This window comes from Centruroides vittatus, unplaced genomic scaffold (genome assembly GCF_030686945.1).
Source record: "Centruroides vittatus isolate TY-2023 unplaced genomic scaffold, ASM3068694v2 contig_717, whole genome shotgun sequence".
In the NCBI taxonomy this organism is placed as follows: domain Eukaryota; kingdom Metazoa; phylum Arthropoda; class Arachnida; order Scorpiones; family Buthidae; genus Centruroides; species Centruroides vittatus.
This window is the reverse complement of record NW_027122456.1, coordinates 4,368,320-4,387,342: the sequence shown is the minus strand read 5'-3', so window position 1 is coordinate 4,387,342 and position 19,023 is coordinate 4,368,320. Positions and strand designations below refer to the sequence as shown.

Here is a 19,023-nt window from a genome sequence, read left to right as displayed (position 1 = left end):
TATTTTTCAAACGTGAGCCTCTGCCTAACCCACGCATGCAGACCTTGTTAACCTGGGAGACGTCTGAGCCGTTATCAAACTTAGATCTGGTTACTACCATGATAAATATCTCCACAGAATATGGGTTTGGTCAATCTTAGCTTCATTTCTCCCCATAGACCTTACTGGCATGGGTATCCCTACCAGGAGCTTGTGCTTCAGCCTGCATTGCTCTATGGATCTGATGATTTTAAATTTGCTTCAAATATAAATCTTTGTCATAATCTAATAATTTACAGAGTATTATTTTACTTATAAATAAGTAATAAATTGTTCTCCCTGACATATTATTTTATCTAGTTCAGTGAATAACAAGTCATAAATCACAAATCATAAATGCAGTTTATGGATGTAATAATAACCATTAAATAATATTTCAAAATTATATTTTCATTATATATTTTTACCTGAATGATCAATCCTTTGCTTTTATATTCCACTTGTACAGCTTGAGATAAATAATCTACATAGGTCTGAAATGAGATAGTTTAAGAAATCAAAAATTCATTTAAATCATTTAAAACTGTCAACTATATATTTTTATTGTTACAATAAATTAGATTTTTAAAAACAATTATGCAAAATATTTATCTGTTAAACTTTAAAATTACATGAAATCAAACTAGCTTATATAATGACAACAAATATAGTAAATTTTTCTCCCCTTAAACTTTCAAATGATCATAAAGCATATGGTCTTTATTTCTCAAAAATAAAATAATATAGAGATTTAATGTAAATAGTTAATTACTACATAATTAACCTATATATTGTTTAATTCTCTGATTTTGAATTCATACCAATGGTAAAAAAAAAAAACTTCTTTGATACCCGCATGCTCAATGACTTTTATTTTAAGTTGAGCATCAAACACAAGACCGTGTTATTTATTAAACACTTGGCACTTTTCCACTTCTATTAATTCTATTAGATTATTTTATTTTAAGCTGCTGTCTGTAATTAAGAGTACATAGAATAAAGTAATAAATGTTAAATTTTTAAGACATCAATAACCAGATCACTAGTTATAATATACAGGCAGGGCCGGCCTTCTCGATAAAGGGGCCCGGGTGCAAGAAACTATTTGGGCCCAAATGTTTTTCTAAAATAAAAAAATTTACAAACACGAACATATATTAATGCATGTTTATTTAAAGCGTGATTTTGTTCTTGCTAATACATTAATTACTTCAGAAAAATTACTAAAAATACTGCATTCTTGATAATGTTGGGGCCCCCTCAATCGCGGGGCCCCGGTGCGTAGCATCCGCCGCACCCCCCCGATGGCCGGCCCTGTATATATCAGGTCTCATTCTATATCTTATAATCTGCATTTCCTTTCTCACACTAAATGCATAATCAACAATCACAAATTTAGAATATGTTTGTAACCATTCTTTCAGATACTAAAATATATAAATGCAATGACTATCCAAGTATTGAGTATTGCAATGATTCAATGAATACTTTCATATTGGTATGTATTCAATTTTTTTTTTTTTTTTTAATTAGCATTTCATCTTTACTACCAATTTTCTAAGTTTAGAAATTTATCACTTGACCAGCTAAGTGATAATTTTAATATTTATCTTTTACTTAGACTGACCTTAGCTGACAATGATATTTTTATTTGTATTTTATGTTTAATTGTCCATGTTCAATTTGTATTATGTATTGTGTTTTTTATTTTTAGCACGCAATTCTATTTATGAATTGTTCCAAAAAAGAATTTTATCTCATTATAAAATAAACCATAATATAGATTCAGCATTACTCATGTTACTAGTGAAATTTTCTGCCAAATGCATTTGGTATATGTTCATATTTATTCATCCCAGATTCTTTGGATCTGTCATTTTTGACAGATTGGTATAACAACATTTAGTAAACTTCTTTACATAATACTTTAAACAATTAATTACACACATTTAAAATTTACTTATTATGTTATAAAACTAATTTGTTTAACTATAATATTTTATCAGATGTATTTAGAAAATATAACTAAAACTTTAGAAAAACATTGAAACAGTGCTAAAATAAAACAGGAAATGAATACAGAAAATTACAGAATTAAATAATTCCTAACATCAGTATTATTTGAAACAATTGTCATTCTTATAATAATTACTAGAAGAGTTATGAAATATTCAAAACTTTTATATCAAATATAATTTACCTTTGTAGCTGCATATACACTTAAGAGAGGCACTGGATTTGCTGCACTGAATGATGACATGTTAATTATTACACCTTTTTTTCTTTCTACCATTTGCGGCATTATCATTCGCATCATCTTAAAAAAAATGTTAATTCTTTACATGAATATTTATAATATGAATAAATCTTATATACTACTTGACTATTTCTTAATCTATTGACTGAACTAAAAAATTAAATTTCATACAACCACATTTAAGAGAATTAAAATATCTAAAATTATTATATTTAAATTTATTTTGTTCTAATAATTAGTTTTCAGATGTGTTGGATTTGTCTAAGTTTACTTACTTAGCAATCAAACATGTCTGAAAATTAAGCAGTTTAAAAATTAGACTAGAGAAGTCCAAACTATACTAGAATCACTTATTGTAAATTGCTGATATTGCTATCAGTAGTATGTTTTGGGGCATGCTAATTCTAATAAGTTAAAATAAGTCATAAAACCTCACTTATTGTAATCAAAGTTTCAGTTAGTTATAATTATTATTAATTAATAGAAAATAAGGACTTAAAAACACACATAATTAATAACTCGTCAGTTATGATTTATCTTTTGCTTCTATTCCATTTCTTTAATCTTAATATGTAACTGGTTCAAACAGTTATTTTCTATGAATTATTCCTAGAAAATAACAGCGTTTGAACTGGTTATGTATTTTTTAAAAAATCTTCAGTTATTTAACATATCCAGAATTTCCTCTAATTTTAGTCTTATTATTAATTATTAACAGGGTTTTTAAAGCATTTTTATATTCTGAAAGCTTAAAATATTTTAAAAGAAAAAATTTTTGAATAATTCAAAATTAATAATAATTTTGATTACTATTATCAATTATTTTTGAAATTTTTTTACTCTTTCTGACTCATGGTACTAAGACAGAAGGCAAAATTCTTTTTATTTTAAAATACATTAAAGCTGACTGTCTTGTCTCAAAAATTAAATTTCAATTAATAATTTTAATAACTCAAAAACAACATTAAACAGGATTATGTTATCTTGTCTAATGTTGTCAGCTGGTTATTGTTATCCATATAGGAAATTCACATTTGTAAAAAACAAACTCTACTATGTAATATTTAAATTCTCTTTCTCAAATCTATTCCTTTTTAATTATATTTCAGTAATTTTTATATGATGATTTGTTATGAACTGAAAATTAAGATTCACATACAGATAAAATAGAAAACAAATCTCTTTAATCTTCATTTGTGTCTATGAAAATTTTCCCAAAGAATAAACATTTAAAAAAATAAACAGGATTAAAAATAGGTTTCTAACAGTCCAAAGAGAATAATTTATTTTATTTTAGTCTTAAGATCAGTTTATTAATAATATAAATATCAATTAAAAAATTCATCATAAATGAAATTATTGAATTTCTATTTAGAAATCTTTCAAACCAGTTTTTAGCATATATAATCAGTTAAATCTATCATTAACCAAACTTTTTTTGAAGGCCAATGAAATATTTGTCAAATTCTATTTGTTTTAATTTTAGAAAGAATCTGATGAAATAATGTCTTTTTTAAATTAACTGAATTTCTAATTTTCAAAATAGCCAGATGCATTCATCAACAATAAATTCATTATATTTTATAAGATACATTTATTTATTTAAGCAATGTCTGTTTTATTGTAAATTATATTGTATTTATGACTGACAAAAGCTTATAGAAAATGCATATTGTTTTAAATGAAGATTTTTAGTAGTAGTCTGGTATTCATTCATGTTCATTTTCATTTGCATAATTTCTAGAAAAATAATTAGTCATTTGGACAAGAATTAATTATTAGACATGTAAGGTCAAGAAATGCCATTATGTAGGCATGCATTGCATTGTCAATCTCCAAAACTATAGTGTAGTGTAATTTACACTGATTTGATTTCTACCATTTTTAAATTTTATAAGTTTTAATAATTCATTTTATTAAGAATAATTTTGTTTAAATGCCTGCATTTTTTTTAAAGTCTAAATTAAAAAAGAAAACAAAATCAGCTTGAAGTTAAAATTTATAATGAATCTTATCATATCAAATTTTTCTGAAATTTAAGAGAAAAAAGCAATACACTACATCTGTCAATAAAGCAAGTTTTCATCTGGAAAAATACAAAACATTACCTGAAAAAGCTATAAACCATCTATAATTTCTCTGTCACTCAGATCAGGAAGGATAAAATATCTAAATGTAAATCTACAGGATTTTGAAGAGCAGACCAGATCCTAGCTTTCTTACCATGTACTCAATTATTTTTGAGTAGGATATAAAGATGGAGAGTGATAAGGGCTCTATTTTTTATAAAATTAGTTTCTGAAGAGTAAAATAATGCAATGAGTTTTAAAAAGTAATTTTAAAAAATCATTTAGTTTACAATATAGCTTGATCTTCATGCCAAATATCAGATAAGTGGAAGTAAAGACACACTGAAAGTGGTGTTAACAGTTTTTTTTATTTTCACTAGCACTTTCAATGAATTTATGTTCATTATTGTCAGGCAAATGAAAAATTCACCTGACAATGTGAATTTCAGGTTCAATGTGCATAACATGGTTAGGGAATCTCAATTTCCAAGCACAACACTATGCAACAAGAGAGAAGTCAGTAGTTCAATCACCATTACCATACCTTAGACCAGGAGTGGCCAACATATGACCTGCAATTAATTTTTCAATATTAGCTACTTAACTTCCAATAATTGGTCAAATGGATTTGTGATACTTCTTCATTTTTTAAAAAAATTCCATTGTAGAGATTTACAACTTTTGTATCGTCTGTTATAAATTTACACTATTTGAAGAACGAAAGATCCCACACTCACTGAAACTCATCTGCCATTCCACCATGTCACTGTTTATGCTGACATGTGACGCACAGCTCCATCTGCCTGTCGACCTTTTTTATTTTGCTTGTACGTTTCTTCACATTGTAAAATGACATTGCACATGCGTCAGGAACTTCTGTTATTTAACATAATTTAATTTTAATATTTTGTTTGGCCCGTGACAAAATTTTTCTTTCCAATCCGGCCCGGGGGCAAAAACTGTTGGCCACCCCTGCATTAGACCCCTTTCCATATGCATTTGCCAAATATTCAGGCAACTTAACTTTCTCCTGGCCATATCCTCTATTGAATTTGTTGCAATGATCAGGATAAATTCTCCACCTTTAAAAAATTGGGAATCTGCACTGTGTCGTTAGAGAATCCTGTAACGAGGATGAACACGAGACACATTGGGGCCACAACATGAATGCTTACTAGCTGTCTATCCAAGCACCAGGATGATGTGGTAAAAGGAACATGTATCACAAAACTTGCAAAAAAGTGCTCAAAGAGAACTACACCCCATTATGGGCTCAAACAACATTGCTCAGATGCTGCAGCAACTGGAAACTTGTATTAATACAGAAACCCCTCTTACAACAACCTTGGAGCCGTGCAACATTCCCACACTTGATCTGCCCAGCATGTGGGTTGCTCTATATAAATGATTAAATAGTGATATGTCTGCTATCACATCATTAACATAGGTTTATATACATGCATGTGCTGCATGACATCATAACATCTAGCGTAATCACTCTTTGTAGCACACTCATGATGATTTTTTTAGTTTTTTAATTTTAATTTTTAAATGTGTGTTCCACTTATATTAGAACATTTTATTCTATTTTTAATTTTTCATTTGCCTAATGATGACGAACATAAGTTTATAAAAAGTGCTAGCAAAAATCAAAAGCTATTAACACTGCACTCAGTGTGTGTACTTCCACTTATCATTTAGTTTAATCATGCATATTCATTTTTAGTAATCATCACTTCAAGAGATACATTTTTCCAAATGTTCAATCCATTTCTGTACTCTACATATTAAAAAAAAAAGTGATTTTTCATTGATCCATTCATGAATAGTAGCTTGGACTTCAGCATCTGAAGATCAGCATTGTAGCATTCAACAGCTACTTTAAATTTGGAAAGAACTAAAAGTGTGGTGGCATCAAAACTGAGAATTTGGAATAATCTGTACTTTCAGCTACTGACTTCAGGTTGTTTCTGTACTACAATGCAGCCTGTGTTATCAGGTACAAGAAAAAGATGGTTGTTTCTGCCTTACTCTGTAAATAAATATCTTGAGTACTTGTAAGGATTCACAACACTTTACTGAACTAAATTTTTATACTAAAAATTCAATTACTGATTTCTGCTTTGTATGGAATAAGTTTATCCTTAAATTTGACTCTTATGTAGCAATGCAAACAAGACTTTACACTTACAGGCTAGAATAAATATCAATATTGCTTAGTTAGTAAGTGATGTAATCATGTCTGCATCTGCATTTTGCAGAACATTGTAATAGGAGATCTTATTCTAAAAATTAGAGTATATTATTAGTTTTATTTACTGATTGTGGGGTGTTTACGTACACAGATGTGCATGTGCACAAGTTATTTCTTAAATTTTACTTTATAGATCTTTTTCAATATTTATATGAAATTTTATTTGGAGACAAACAATACTTAAACAAGTATCTTATATCTTTCTCTATTGAGTAGAAATTTCTGTTTAAACTAAAATTTAGAAAAAATAAATATCACAATTTAACTTAAAAAGTACATTCAGAATATACACAAGATCAGCTTACATAAGAATAAATATATGACATAAAAATTAAATATTTTAAAAAATTTATTTACAAAAATATATTTAATTTTTCTGAATAAATCTGATTTCTCATACATACCAAGGTGCAAGAAATCACATTTGTCTTTATCAAGTTATTGAAGAGCTGCAATAAAAATAAAGATATTTATAACTTATAAAAAACTTTACTTAAAATTTATGATTTATATATTTCTCAAAACATATTTAAGTTTATTTTTAAATTTTAATCTGAAAAATTTTATTTATTTTTAAATATATAAATGTCAAAAGAATAAAAAATTTGTATCAAGAAAATTAAATAAATAATTTTTATAAAATCGCTTATTCCTTGTCACAAAATATATCAAACTCACACACACAAAACTTAAGAATATACACAATTGCTAGTAGTGACAGAAAAAAGGCACAGAATTAGTAAGTAGCAATTTGCACAGATGTATGAATAAAGTAGTAGTAGTAGTGGACATATTCCATACTGATAGGTCTGTCTGTCTGGGTATTAGTAAGCACCTTCCATCCATTCTCCACCTATGTCCAACTGCCATATGTATCTTTTTACCAAAGACTTACATTTATTGCTTTGATTTGTAAATTCTACAAGTTGTTGTGTATTACTCTGTGTTAAAAATTGAGTAATGCAGTTCTTGCCATATTTGTCTGCATTCATCTACAGTTCTCTATTTTACAAATGTTGTCTGTCCTTAAGTTTTGGACATATGTATGAAATGAAGAGAGAAGAAATAATGAAGAATAAGTTAAGAAAAACAAACAAATTTAATTTTTTATCACTCACAATAACTATCAAACAATGATATAAATATTTGTATACAATTTTTAAAGCATTTTTATATTCTGAAAGTTTAAAATTCCTTTTTAAAAAATTTTTTGAATGATTCAAAATTAATTATTATTATTATTATTAATTATTTTTGAAATTTATTTTACTCTTTCTGATTCATGGTATTAAGACAGAAGGCAACTTTTTCTTTTTTAAATTTTAAAATACATTAAAGCTGACTGTCTTGTCTCACAAATTAAATTTCAATTAATAATTTTAATAACTCAAAAACAAAGAAGCAAGATTACGACAATAATCATCAATGATAACCAAGTTAATCATTTCAATCATTTACTTATGATTATCACCATCCTACTTTTCATACATATGCATCAATTTTATTATTAAAAGCTCTATTTTCTGATAATAAAAGTCATCTCTTAGAAAAGAAGATGAATAATATATTTTTATGAAAAATAGTTAAGTACAATTTTTTCTCTACCTCTCATTCCAAGTTCTCTTAAGATAGACCTATGTATTAATATAGTACAAAAAACAAAGTATTTTTGCTTATGATATTTCTTTAAATTGTTTCAATATACTGAACTGACGAACTGTATATAGAAAAAACATGTTTAAATGTATTCGTAACTCTATAAATTGGAAAAATTGCAAAATAATCACCTTCATAGAAGTAAGTATTTGTCTACAATAATTAGGGTTATTGTGGTAAAAGTTATTAATTAAATCTGTATTTTATAATATAATTAATATTTTATCATATTCTCTAATAACAGAACATTGAGAGAAAAGAGATAAAAAGTATTCATTTCACAAAAGCTATAATAGTTAAAAATTTTTATTGTTTCAGCTGTCTTTTGTTTTATTTGAACTTAAGTTTTTAAATGAAAAATTATGATTTATTTGTTATTCTGTTTACTATTTTAAATTTTTGAAATGTATCAAGTATTTTGAAAATAATAAACAAAATAAATACTTTAATTATACATGTTAAAATTATTATTTATTAACTTACTTCTTCTGCATTTGGAACTTTGTTAAAATATTCAGCATAAGCATAACTTATTCCAACGTTATTTACTATAAAATAAACAAATATTACATAATTTTATAAAAATAGAATTTTGCAATTAATATTCTATAACAGTTCTGAATGCTTTATTGTGGATGATTGTCCTGAATTTGTAAGAATCTAGGACAAACATTCCATTAAACCTTCTCTAGAATGAGAGAAATACTCTAAAAAATTAAGAGAGCAGCTTCATAATTTGTCCTTTTCACACACTTTGTTTTTTTCCAACTGACATATTTTTATATTACACCACAGTTAAGAATGATTTTAATAAATCTTGCATACTAAGTTAAGAAGAGCCTCAAAATTAAGGTCAATTCTTCTGTTCAACTTTGTTGTGTTTCTAAGGTATGTGAAAAGGGAAAATTATGAATACACACAATTTTTTTTAAGTGTGTTTCCTTTATTCTAGAGAATTTTTTATATCAGAACTTCATGTTGAATAATTAATATTTTTATTATTTCATAAATGTATAAATAATTAACATATGAATACAAAAAATCAAAATAAAAACACAGCAGAAACTCATAAAATAACTAATTATAAAACCACCTAGTGTTAATCAGTAGATGGTTTTATATTAAAATAATTATTCGAAAAAAAATAGAATTAATTAATAATCTGATTTAGTTTGGCAAATTAATATTAAATTTGATATATTATTTATTTGGTATTTTATAAGAAAGAGAATACTGTTTAAAATCAAAACATACTGACATACTGTATTCAATCATTCATCTTTATTTATAATATATTATTTCTAATCTGCTTTAATTTTTTATTAAGGTTTTTAACCTTCAAAATATCTAAAAGAAGATAAAGATTTTCAGCTTGTTTTGTTTTTCCTTTTTTTAGATAAAAGAAATTTTTATTTCAAATTATAACTTTTTTCTTTACTGATATCTTACTTTACATCAAATAAAAATTTATCTGTTCTTCACAGAAACTTTAAATAGAAATATTTAGACCCCCCTCTCAGTTTTCAAGCCTAATAAAATCCGTGTCAATTTAACTCTCATATTCTGTTTGATGTTCAGTTAAATTTTGTAATCAAGGCAGTTTTTTCCTTCAAATTATTAAAATTACTCATTAAAGTAAAATTACATCAGGGTAACTTAGTTACTATTACTTCCTATTAGATTAATTTTTTGCTTACAATTATTTCACTTCATACATGTTAATTCAAAAACTGAAGAAAATTTATACATAAACTCATCACCAAAAGATAAAACAGCTGAATATTGCACAAAATAGTCAAATCATTGTCTTGCATCCAAGATCTAAGCATATTTTTGACATTTTGGTGTTTGTGGAAGTCAAGGACTGCAATGCACAATTTCACATTCTGGCCACATATTTACAAATTATTTGAGAATTTTTGTAGTAAACTCCTGGTCATTGTCACTATGTAGGATATATGGAATCTGAAGTAGCCGTAGAAAATTGAAAAAAAAATTTGTAAGATCTCTACAGTTACTTCAGATGCCTGCTTTGATTGAAGTGATTTGAATATTTAAGTATTTAGTAGCATTATCTTTATAGCTTAACAGCCATTTATACTTTCTACCTGGTGCTAATTGTAAATCAATTGAATCAACTTGTCCACTTCCATAAAATCTTTAGAAATTATTGGTTGGGTCACAATACTTTTCTTAGGTATAATTATGTTTGATTTTGCAGTAGGGACAAAGCAACAAATATTTCAACTAATGTTTTTTGTGTGTAAAATCTGTTTTTTAATACTGTAAATCATTTTTTCACAATTACTATGTCCATATGATTTATGAATCTCCATGAATATATCAAAATACTGTTCAGTAAATATGGGATTAACAGGTAACTTTTTCTTAAAAGTGAGATAATCTTTATTGCTGTATTTACATCATACTTTGAACACCAATAATATTTGTTAGATGTCCGCTGTGCATCAAAATCTATGGCCATCTTACTGTTTTTGATATGTCTAATAACTTCAAGAATTTTCTCTCTAATCCATGGTTTCTTGAAATTTCCATGTTGTTTTCCATAGAACTCCATTAGTTTGTTGAAATTATCTTTAAACTCACTATATTCAGACATATTTTGTATACTTTCATTATTTGTTGTAATATCCAATATTTCTAGCAAAACACACATACTAGACAATGGCCAATTGATGAAATGTCTCTCGTGCTTCAAGTGGTAAGAATCAGAAGTAAATATGACAACCTAGTGGTTTATGTAATGCCGCATTGTAAAGCAGCTAATCATTTGGCCCCTCATATTATAGAATGTGAAATGTCATTCAATCTGGCAGGATTTGGTTTAATTAACCTTTATATAAAGTGGCTGAAAGTTAGTTAGCTTTGTTATAAAATGGCTAGGCACTTAGTAAACCAACAAAATTATCAATCTGACTGTGACATATACACCATCTACATGTAACTGAAAAGTGAAGCTGGCTGATAGTTTAGATCAAAACCAACACTGGAAATAAAAAGTAAAAAAATGCTTAAAATTTAATATTGAAAGTAGAAAAAACTATTCAATTGCAGATTTAATTGACCAAATATTCAACTTCTGAATTCTAAATTTAAGACTACACTGTTACCAATAGAAAAAAAATCTCCCTATTTTTATATGAGACAAAACAAAGTTTACAAAAAACAATAAGTGTTTGGAGAGTAACTTTTACCACAAAATGGAGAACTGTAGGAGTAAACAAAAATGTATGGTAACACTAGAAGAAACCCATTTATGATACACTTCATTCTCCATAAATTTTACAAATTATATGACCACTGCATTAAAAGCATTTCCTTTTGTGAATTCATAATATTACATCTTTCAAATGCATTTTATAATTTATTCATTTTAATCACTTAAAATACTATATTCAAATTAAAGCGTTACCTCAAAAATTGCTTTACTCTGTTAAAAGTGCACTTTACTGTTAAGATGTAAACTAATATCAAAATGATCAATATACATCAATGTAACTGCCATCAAATTTAAAATTGATACAAACTTTCTAGACAACCTAATATATTAGCCTTACTGATAATATTTAAAAAATTTACTTTAAAATTAATATTGATATAGAAAATTTTAAAGCATTGATTAAAATCTAATACAATGTAAAATAGTCCAAAAACAATTAGATTTATTAATATACTTTTTAAATGTTTATCAGTCATAATTAATGATTACTTTTATATATTTTAATTTATTTTGTAATATATAAAAAAATGAATTACAAATAAAATAAATATAAATAGATAATTTATTTGTTCTGTATGTTATTTACTACCATAAATATTGAAATGTTAATATTAATACAATGAACAAATTTAATACCTAATACACCAATTTCCATTCCATCAATTTCTTTTTTAATAACATCATATATTTCTATTCCCCCAGTAAAGTCTATTGGAATGCATTTTGTTTGAACTCCATAAATAGTTTCTGAAATAAAAAATTTTTAAATTTTACTTATTTATTTTTTATAGCAATATAAAATAAATTAAACAACAACAAAATTTTAATTTTAAAATATTTATAATATAAAATAATTTCCTTAAGTTTGTAAAATTATCTTATCTGAAAAACAATTTGATTATATTTTTTTAGAATACAATAAATATAAATCATAAAAGATCCAAATAGATGATGGATGGAAGCCTACTGCTCTGAGAACCCAGATTCAAATCTGGGCAAGCCAATCCCAGATACTTTTCAAGGATAGTCTGTCCCAGATTCATCACCTAGGTGTCCCATTATGGGTCTGATCAAACCATAATGGGCCTGAAAAAAAGCCTCTTTAGTGTCCATAGGACAGATTTAAATACATATATTTCCAGATGTAAAAATTTTCACTTTATAAAGAATAAAAATCTGCATTCAACTGCACATAAAGAAAAAGTTGAAAGTTTTTTTGGGGGAAAAAAACCAATAAATGAGAAAACTGTTTAAAAAATTAAAAATTTTTAATTACATCTTTAGGCATGTATGAATGGAATATACAAATGCAAGTTTTATTCAAATAATAGTAAATTGCATCTTATCCTTAAAGTTTGAAATAATAACTTCCCTTAAATAGTACACAGTTACTATTTGAAAACTTCTGAAAACTTAGGGAAAGAACATAAAATTAAAAAATACTGTGAAGTAAGGTAGGAAGGCAATGTATTTATTTAACAAACTCTAATAGAAAATGAAATATGTAAAATGCACAATATATACAGGTATATTTTAAATTGTTTTCTCATTGCTGGTATATACTGTAGTAACAGTCATTATAAAGAAAAATATTAGTTGCCATTTCAAGCATAATTTGTTTTAAAAACCAAATATTCATACATATTTAAATACTTTATAATACTGGATATCAAACAAGTTTGTGAAAAGGAAGTAGTAACTACTGAGAAAATATACAGTTTAAAATAGTAGCCACAGCTTTTATTTGAATAGAACCAATGATGCTAATAATGAATAAACTACATTTATTAATACATAGTAAAAACATGGAAACAAGACTGTTTTAACTAACTGATTTTTCATACTTGTAAAACTACATATACATTCTGTTTTAATTAAGCATCTGTTATAAGTGTTTAGTTAAATTTCATTAGAATTATTTATATATAGTAATATATTTCTGTTAATCTAAATTAGAATATGTTGCCAATAAAATTTTAATACCATAGATTTTCATATGAAAAAAATTACATGATTAAAAAGTTATAAAGAAACATATACACTTATTACACTTATTTTCATAAAAATTAGTGCATCAAAGAGGAGTTGTCATGCCACTGCAAAACTTAGCATGCAGATTAGTCTCAATCAGATACAGAAATGATTATAGTTATAGTGTGATGGTTCATTGCAGAGGACGTTAAGATGCATCCTACTTGCCTATTAAAAAAAAAAGCATGTGAAGACATCCTATCTGCAGTTTACCTGTTGCAGAAAGATGCTATATCATTAGAGATGCTTTTACATCACAATTGAAGACCATATGAACAACTAACTGAGTTTGAGAGGGTTCATCAGGTTGAGAGAAACTGAATAGTCACCTAGGTCATTCTGACAACACTGAGGTGGTGTTGGGACCATTGAATGAGAGAGAGCTTACAAACATGGCAACCAGGCTCAGGACAACCTCAACAGACCACTAGCTGAGAAGATCGCCTGGTCCTGAAACAAGTACACACAGTTAACTACATCATTGTCCGCCATCTGGACACAGATGGCACCATCATTACAGGCCCCATGTTTCTGTACCATTTTGAGGCATCTGGGTATAGAACATCTGTTATTACGGCAGCCATTACGTGTGCCATTGACAGTTACCCACTGTTGCCTTCCATTTGGAGTGGTGTCATGCCTTCCGGGATTAGACCATAACAAAATGGAACCGGGTGTCTACAGTTCAGATCAAATCCAGATTTAATTTGGGCACTGACAATAGCCATGTTCATGTCTGGAGACCCTGTGGTAAACGTCTCAATCCTGCCTATACTTTGGAGCAGCACACTGCACCCACAGCTGGTGTGATGGTCTGGCATGCCATCACTTATGATGCCAGTCACATCTAATAGTTATCCAAGGGACCATGACAGTCCAGCAGTATATTAGTGACATCCTGCAGTCACATGTGTTGCCTCTCATGGCAGGGCTCCCAAGAGCCATTTTTCAACAGGACAATGCTTGACCACACACAGCAAGGATGTCACAGGACTGTCTCTACCACATTTCCACATTTTCCTGGCCTGCCCAATCCTGATTTGTCACCAGTCAAACATGTCTGGGATCACCTAGATGCCAAGTTAAGCAACCTAGGAGCTTGACTGAACTAGAGGACTATTTGCAGCAACTATGATGCTGCAGGACACCATACAGCATATGTATGCCTCCATGCCCACCAGTATCATGTATTATGCTAGAGGTGGCCCAACAGGGTACTAGAACTCCTTTCATTTGTAGTTTTTCCTGTAATAAAACATCCTTTTGATTTCATTTTATAATTATTACTTATATTACCATTACACTCACATACAATTTTGTTTGATTCTGATAACTCCTCCTTGAGAGTTAATTTTTATGGCAATGAGTATATATATAAATATTTTACTATAATAATAAATAAAATAATATTTTAAAGAAAAATATAGTAAAAATTAATATAAATGTCAATTATAATCTTGAAACAATATAATTTCAGAAATAAATTACCAAAGTTTACTGCATAAAGCATATTATAGGAATAATTTCCTGCAATTTCATAAATTTTGTGAATTTTTTTAATGCAAATGTTTAATGCATTAATATAATTTAATTTTAAATTATAAAAATAAAAATGTTTATAAAATTTATATTAATAATTGAGATTTGTAATGACGGCTGTTAATATATTAAATATATAGAAGTCTCTGTAATCCGAACAAAATATACTTGTAAATCGGTAGACTATCTTTCAGCCAAACTGCTAATAACTTCTTTTATTTAGTATGGTAAATGCATTTCGGTCCTATTTTACATCATGGACCCTCTTCAATACCTTCATACTCCCGGATCTTATATGCGCTTCTACTGCACTAATACAGCTAATTTACATGTAAATATTCACACAGTTGTTGACTGTGGTGCTAAAAACAGTTAAAAGATTACATTTAATGTACAACACTAATTTGTTATAATTATATGTTATAAAACCGAATTTAAAAAATTGAAAAAATACAAAATTACATACGTTTTTGGTGACCGTGGAATCAATTCCGTACAATATATATATATATACCAATAAAACATCACTGTGGTATACAATTTTCAGTGGTAATACGTCACATAACCAACCCGTACAAATTTACACACTGTAACAATCGTTATACAGCACTATCTCACTGCGCCATCTATCAGAGGGTACCATCTCTGATCAATTTGCATACCGTTAGAAATGTTGATCAAATTATTATTTTTACTATTGTTGTATTTTATTATTTCTATGTGTTCTTTAAATTTGCATTTATAAATATCCCGTTCATTATGTAAAATTTGTACACTATTTCTATCAATTTGACAATTATTATTAACAACATGAGGGTACCAAGGAGAAATATTATTTTTCAAACGCATAGCTGCTTCATGTTCTTTAATTCGTTTTTCCAATGTACGACCTGTTTCCCCGATATAAACTTTCGGATTCTGACAGTTGCAATTAATTTTATACACAGTACCAATCTTTTTTTCCCTATCAATTTTAATTGGGTTAGTTCTTAATTTAATATTATTTAATATTTTATTGGTCAAGTTTTTAGCACCACAGTCAACAACTGTGTGAATATTTACATGTAAATTAGCTGTATTAGTGCAGTAGAAGCGCATATAAGATCCGGGAGTATGAAGGTATTGAAGAGGGTCCATGATGTAAAATAGGACCGAAATGCATTTACCATACTAAATAAAAGAAGTTATTAGCAGTTTGGCTGAAAGATAGTCTACCGATTTACAAGTATATTTTGTTCGGATTACAGAGACTTCTATATATTTAAAATTTATATTATTTATTATTTGTAAATTTATTACAATTGTTAATAAAACTTTTTATTAACAATTGTTAAAATCTAGGCTAAATTTATATAAACTTTAAATAAAAGTTCAAATCTGAACAACTTTTTGTTTCTTATTCACACGCGACTTTATATGGGTCAACATTCTAGTAAACAGGAATTTTTGTTTTGCTTAAGACAACATAAAAAACATTAATTTTCCACTATGCAATCATTTTACAGAATAAGAATAATACCACAGAAACAAAATTCCAATATAATTCGTGCTTCTCAAATTTTATATACTTTATATTCAAATAATAAGTATACAGTGTGACCTCAAATTAACAAATGCATCTCATTTCTGAAACCTCTTAAATCCAAATCTCATAAACATTTACCATTACTTCTACTATTGGTTGAAATTTGTATTTCATTCCATTGAAATCCAATCACCTCTACCTATTTTCCCCAAAGAACATTATACTAAAGACATAGTACCTATCAATCAATGATTTTAAATAATGTTTTTGTATTATCTCCCTTTAGACTAGTTTCTAATAAAAAAAGTAAGAAGCAAATATGAGCAGAACTATCAGACATTTCTCTATTTAAAGATAAGTAAACATAGTATAACAAAACAAATAAAATAAATATGTTTTTTAAATTAATGAAATTGTAATCATTAGCAAAATAAGAGATGATTGTTTACAAAAGTGGAGTGGTGGTAAACTGAGACCTAGTGGAGTCCCCCTAATTTTATGATATCTTAAACTAATAACACCTAGCTATAGCTATAGAATTATTTATAAATTATGATGTACAATTTAAACAGTAAAACTGCTTTATTTTTTCCAATTTTAGGCCTTAAGATCTAAGGCCCTAGACACATGCCTGAGGCACCTGAATAATCCAGCACTGATCAAAAGAAATTGTTTTTGTTTCCAGATCAACAGATGTCACATGAGTGAAATAGAGAATATGGAAATTGGAACATATGAGTAATCTGATTATAGCATGTGGAAATTTCAATCTTGTCACGCTTGTGTTCTCAAATATTGGCCAGAACTTGTTTCAACTATATAATCTTGTAAATGAGGAAGAGATACAAAAGAAAACAATTCATTGTATCAAATTCTCATAGACCAAATACTCAAATATACAGGTATTATTAAGTATAAATACTCGTACTTTGTTTATAATTTTGTTGCTGGTTTGTTAAGTTTATTAACTGATATTATTGTTGTATATTTTGAAGAGTTTCAACAAAATCCTTTAAAATATACATGTATAATTAAATCTTTGCTTACATTATTTTATTTTATATGTAAAACATTATATATGAAAATACAAGACTATTTATTTAAAAACTATATCCTTGACTCTAAGATACTTTAACCTGTTTTTACTTATCACATAAGTTAAGTTATCTTAAATACAAGTAAATCTTAGAATTGATGGGGGTCTTACATTCACAATCCAAAACAATAATCATAAGCAGACCATGTATATTATTTGTGTATTAAGATTAAGTACTAATAATATACATTTGTCTGTACTATTCAACAGTCATGTCAGTTCAAATAAGCTTTTCTGGTAATAAATTATTTCTTAATGTTTAAAATGCCTCCAGGATGATATCATGATGTATGATGGAACAATAAAACAAATATTAATAGTTATTGTACTATGTAAAACAGCATTGAAACAGATGTATAACCTCACTTAAACTGACATGCCAGCTTTTATCATACAGAAATATCCAATTTCATAGTCTCCACAGATAGATCGGCATGCTGGCCATTCTGTGAAAATATGGTATGATTTAAAACAATTTTTATCAGAGCTTTTAATATATCAAAACAATAATCATAAATTTTTGTGGAGAAAAGAAAAAATGATTTCATTCATTTTTGTTTTATCAAACAACCCGCAATTAACCTGTTTATTTTTGCTGCAACACCATTTTTTTTTTCTGGCCTTAGTCACTGCATCATGGATAAATTTGTTCAACAACAATATGAAGGCAATGAGTGATAGAAGCAGAAGTATGTGCAGTCTTTTTTACTAAAAAAAAAAAAGATACTGTAACATGCAAAGTTTGTATAGTAGTGGTGAGATTGAGTGACAACACAACCAATATATAAACCTAAATTTTTCTTCTGATGTTGATCACAGTAGTGGCCTTATGATCCAATGAGAAAGCAACTATAGCAGTAATGAGAATTATGTAAATGAGCTGTAAGTGACTGTTATAGATTAGTTGTAAATTATAACTTATTAATTTAAACACCTATTGGTTGCTGATCTACCATGTATCAATTGTGTCTAAATTTGTTCATGATCTATTATCAAAAGGTCTAAAGTATATTCCCAAGCCAACCAGTTTAAATCCAGTGACACTAAAAATGTATCTAGTGAAACAAGTAATAAGTAGTAAAATTATTCCATCAGGGTACTACTTGAAAGTAGTAATAGAGATGTATAAAATTGTTTAAACAATTACAAAGATCTTCAGACTATCTGGACTAAATACACCATTACTTTAATGATATTGAGAGTTTTAAAGTTTTAGCTATTACAACATTGATGGATACATGTTTCAAGCATATCCACTTTAACAGTGAAACTGTATGTGAATAATAGTATATTTGGTCAAAGAAAAACTGAAATCATCATGTCTTTTTCAAAAATTT

The 19,023-nt window shown here is 27.4% G+C and overlaps 1 protein-coding gene across 1 annotated transcript in view; it reads right to left on the bottom strand.

The window, feature by feature from the left end:
* The window catches only part of LOC136980714 (very-long-chain 3-oxoacyl-CoA reductase-B-like), a 43,715-nt gene that overhangs the window by 10,442 nt on the left and 14,250 nt on the right, over positions 1-19,023 (bottom strand). Inside the window, exons 4-8 of the mRNA XM_067276906.1 lie at positions 12,132-12,242; positions 8,738-8,802; positions 7,003-7,047; positions 2,219-2,335; positions 447-512 (exon numbers count right to left, since the gene is read on the bottom strand). Of these exons, the coding sequence (XP_067133007.1) occupies positions 447-512; positions 2,219-2,335; positions 7,003-7,047; positions 8,738-8,802; positions 12,132-12,242 (404 nt within the window). The remainder of the gene's footprint in view (positions 1-446; positions 513-2,218; positions 2,336-7,002; positions 7,048-8,737; positions 8,803-12,131; positions 12,243-19,023) is intronic.